The sequence below is a fragment of the Pseudophryne corroboree genome, chromosome 7 (genome assembly GCF_028390025.1).
Source record: "Pseudophryne corroboree isolate aPseCor3 chromosome 7, aPseCor3.hap2, whole genome shotgun sequence".
Classification (NCBI taxonomy): Eukaryota; Metazoa; Chordata; class Amphibia; order Anura; family Myobatrachidae; genus Pseudophryne; species Pseudophryne corroboree.
This window is the reverse complement of record NC_086450.1, coordinates 151959133-151963789: the sequence shown is the minus strand read 5'-3', so window position 1 is coordinate 151963789 and position 4657 is coordinate 151959133. Positions and strand designations below refer to the sequence as shown.

Genomic DNA, 4657 nt, shown 5'->3' with positions numbered 1-4657 from the left:
AGAAATATCCCTGGTTTCATTTATTTTCTGGGTGTGCTACTGAACACCAAGTCTTTCTTTTTTTTGGAGCAGGTAAGTGCCCTTGGCCTGTGTTGGTGCCTGTTTAGTTTTAATGGTCTGTATGCTGTTTTTTGACTGTCATTTGTGTTCTCTTGTAGGTGTTTGTTTTTGGTAGAAATATCCCTGGTTTCATTTATTTTCTGGGTGTGCTACTGAACACCAAGTCTTTCTTTTTTTTGGAGCAGGTAAGTGCCCTTGGCCTGTGTTGGTGCCTGTTTAGTTTTAATGGTCTGTATGCTGTTTTTTGACTGTCATTTGTGTTCTCTTGTAGGTGTTTGTTTTTGGTAGAAATATCCCTGGTTTCATTTATTTTCTGGGTGTGCTACTGAACACCAAGTCTTTCTTTTTTTTGGAGCAGGTAAGTGCCCTTGGCCTGTGTTGGTGCCTGTTTAGTTTTAATGGTCTGTATGCTGTTTTTTGACTGTCATTTGTGTTCTCTTGTAGGTGTTTGTTTTTGGTAGAAATATCCCTGGTTTCATTTATTTTCTGGGTGTGCTACTGAACACCAAGTCTTTCTTTTTTTTGGAGCAGGTAAGTGCCCTTGGCCTGTGTTGGTGCCTGTTTAGTTTTAATGGTCTGTATGCTGTTTTTTGACTGTCATTTGTGTTCTCTTGTAGGTGTTTGTTTTTGGTAGAAATATCCCTGGTTTCATTTATTTTCTGGGTGTGCTACTGAACACCAAGTCTTTCTTTTTTTTGGAGCAGGTAAGTGCCCTTGGCCTGTGTTTTGGTTTGCTGTTTGTGTTTCTTAAAAGTGTGGTGATTCTGTTTGTTTTCCATTTTGTCTAAAATAGAATTTTTGTTTCCCAGGATTGATCTGCAAAGTAGTGTTTGTGTTTCCTGGACTAGCTACTAAATGTTTTATTTTTTTTTGTTTGTTTTTTTAATTGGTGTTTGTGATGTATTTGATGCTCAGAAATGTTTTTTTTTTTTTTTTTTATTTGTAAAAATAACATATTTTTAAAATTTTTCTTTTTATTAATTTCACATTTTGGCCATGAATTCCACACAGAAAAAATGTACGCTCCTGCAGTAAGTTTCCCCAACATTTTTTACAACATTTATTGTTTGAATATTTTTTAGAAGTTGTTTTTGTATTTTTCACCTCGTTTTTTTTCTTTTTCAAAAAAGTGTGTTATGTCAATATTTATTGCTGCAGAAGCCCTACCTCCCCAACCCACGCCAGCACTCCCACCCCAACCGCCAGCCCCACAACCACAGCCGGCTCCTCATCAACCAAGGCAACGGAGGCGTGCTAGGCCACCAATTTTCCGAACCCGTGTCCTACTTTTTGGTATGCCAGATGATGTGGTGGTGCGTAGATACAGGCTGCCACCACATCTAATCCTAGACACTCTCTCCATAATAGAGAGTGATCTGGAGTCTGAAATTCGGTATCCTACAGCAATACCACCATTGACACAATTCCTTGCAGTGTTACATTTTTTGGCTACAGCCTCATATCAGCATGTTGTGGGAGACCTGGTTGGCATGTCGCAGGGCCAGTTCAGTAAGGTCCTGCGGCGTGTCTGCCAGGCTTTCCTAAAGCGGGTGAAGCAATTCATTGATATGCCTTTGGATGTTGGTGCCCTAGATGTGGTGAAGCGGCAATTTGAGGAAGGTGGTAGTCGCTTCCCACATGTTATTGGGGTTGTGGATGGCACACATGTTGCTATTCAGCCACCAAGACATAATGAAGAAATTTATAGAAACAGGAAACTGTTTCATTCTCTGAATGTAATGGTTGTTTGTGGGCCATCCCTCCAGATCCTTTCCCTGAATGCAAAATTTACTGGAAGTTCACATGATGCATATGTCATTAGACAATCAGGGATATGGCAGAGATTAAGATCAAGTCAACGAGCAGACATGTGGTTATTGGGTGAGTTGTTGCTCAAATATTTGTTACTAAAAACAGTAACTTGACAAATTTAATATTACAAAATTTTGCCTTCTCTTCCAACAGGAGACCGTGGATATCCTTGCACCCCCTGGCTCATGACTCCTTACCGTAATCCCAGGCCAGGACCACAGATGGCATTTAACTCCGCGCTTACTGCCACTAGGCAGCTGGTGGAGCGCACAATTGGTGTCCTTAAAGGGCGGTTTCGTGTGCTCCACCGCACTGGTGGCGACATCATGTATTCGCCGGAGATGGCAAGTAAAATAGTGGTCCTGTGCGCAATACTACATAATATCGCGGTAAGGAGTAGTGTAGAGCTTCCTCAGGCAGAGGAATTGCCTGATGAGGAGCCAGGGGTTGTTCGACATTTCGGTGGGGGGAGTGTTACACGGAGGGGGAGCCAAGTGAGGGCAAGGATTGTTGCCGAATATTTCAGGTATAGTGTTTTGATATTTTCTAGTTTTATAAATTTTAAAACACAGTATGCTTATGTTTTTTTAACAATGATGACATTTTGTATGATATTGTAAAGTGATTGTGTAAGGCTTTTGTTGTGTTGGAATGGGTAATTTTTGTTGGCGTCAAATTCCGCAAACACGTTAAGTTTACAATGTTTAGTTAGAAAACCAAATAATGTAATGTTGCTAAATAGTGTCCTTATTTGTTTTATATCCTCAAATCCTGATTATGTAAACAAACACACAAACAAATGATACTCAATGTTTCCCACTTTGTGACTGTCCAGCTGAATGATCACACGAACTGTGGTGAGTACACAGATATGTATAGTAATTTTAAATAAACTGTGTCTCTGTGTCTGTGTTTTTATTTAAATTTTGTTTATGATAAATATTTGCTTCTGCGAATGCGTATTTCCGCTCGTGCGAAATAACACTCTGCTCTTCACAGCATTGCAAAGATCAATAAAGTTATTAGAAATGACAACATAGATTTTGGACCAATCACATGCTAACAGACACTATAAATATATGCCCAAATAAGGAAAACGCCATTGCCATGATGCGTGCAGCACCGTTCACCAGGCGGGAGCTCCGCGTGCTGGTTGCGGTGATGGACCGCCGCGTAGGCCGCGTTGGGCGCTTCATCCCCAATCGGGTGAAGCGCGAGGCCTACGCGGAGGTCCGCCGCCTGCTGCGGACTCACGTCCGCAGCAGGCGGACAATCATACAACTTGAGAGGAGGTGGAGTGATCTCCGCAGGAGGACTCCCGATCTGTTGGCGGAGATCCGCCAGCAAATCCGAACTATGCATACACGAAGTAAGTTACATTACATAAGATTATTAGCATAAATTGTGCTAATGGGGGAAATTCCAAGTTGATTGCAGCAGGAATTTAGTGAACAATTGGGCTAAACCATGTGCACTGCAGGGGAAGCATATGTAACATGTGCAGAGAGAGTAAGATTTGGGTGGGGTGTGTTCAATCTGCAAAATAATTTGCAGTGTTAAAATAAAGCAGCCTGTATTTACCCAGCACAGAATAAAATAAGCCACCCAAATCTAACTCTCTCTGCACATGTTATATCTGCCTCCCCTGCAGTGCACATGGTTCTGGCCAATTGCAAACTATATTCCTGCTGTAATCCCCTTGGAATTACCCACAATTTACACTAAGTGGTAGGCTAATTGCAACCTTGAGTGTCCTTTTTTGGAAAATAGGACAGTGTGTGTGGTTAGGGCAAACAGTACTGACTGTAGCAAACTGTCACCAAACAAGTGCATGTTTTCAAGAAATAAGAACCAGCCAGGAAACTGTACACAAATACTTGATCAGTGCTGGCTATATAATAAGGTGCCTTGAATAGTGATCTGGTGATGTTGCCTAGACCAATCACTATGACTCAATGGACTAGATTAAGGAATGAGCTTCAAAGTAAAAGTTTGGACTCATTTTGTTTGCTGTGGCCAACATGAAGAGGATCTTAACATGTTTGCTTTTCTATTTTTATAAACACTGAATTTTACATGGAACAGAACATTGATAATTCAAAGTGTTTACTATGTAATTTCTCATGTAAACTAAATGTTGTCAATAATATCATTATAGGACAACAACAACGGCACAACTCTCCGCCCCCTTCCCCTTCCCAGTCCCCCTCCCCTTCTCACTCCCCCTCCCCTTCACAGTCCCCCTCCCCTTCCCAGTCCCACTCAGCTTCCCAGTCCCCCTCAGCTTCCCAGTCCCCCTCATCTTCCCAGTCCCCCTCATCTTCCCAGTCCCCATCAGCTTCCCAGTCCCCCTCAGCTTCCCTTGCCCACTCCACTTTCCACTCCCCTTCTCACCACACCTCTCCATCTCTTTCTGGGACCCCTTCTCCTCCTTCCCATACCCCTTCTCCTTCAACTTCTACATCACCATCTCAACCCCCCTCACCCTCTATTGCATTAACTTTCTCTCCGCCCCCCTCGCCCTCTCAATCAGACCCCCCCTCTGAAATTGCAGTCCAAATCCAGCCTCCTTCCCCCATCCAGCCTCCTTCCCCAATCCCTCCTCCTTCCCCAATCCCTCCTCCTTCCCCCATCCAGCCGCCTTCCCCCATCCAGCCAACATCCCCACCCAGTGAATGGGCAGAGGAAGCCCCTGAAGACCGTTCAGGGAGTCTTCAGGTTGCCGTGGAAAGTAAGTTTTTTAAAAATTTTTACAAATTATTACCCACTTACACTTACAATGACA

At 43.0% G+C, this 4657-nt stretch overlaps 1 protein-coding gene across 1 annotated transcript; it reads left to right on the top strand.

Moving 5' to 3' along the window:
• The first annotated feature begins 1074 nt into the window (after positions 1-1074).
• LOC134943472 (putative nuclease HARBI1) lies at positions 1075-4402 on the top strand. The gene is made up of 5 exons (XM_063932301.1): positions 1075-1091; positions 1191-1941; positions 2026-2398; positions 2708-2729; positions 4031-4402. Exons 1-4 carry the CDS (start codon positions 1077-1079, stop codon positions 2709-2711), a joined length of 1143 nt encoding a protein of 380 aa, XP_063788371.1. The 5' UTR covers positions 1075-1076; the 3' UTR covers positions 2712-2729; positions 4031-4402.
• Positions 4403-4657: the final 255 nt, after the last annotated feature.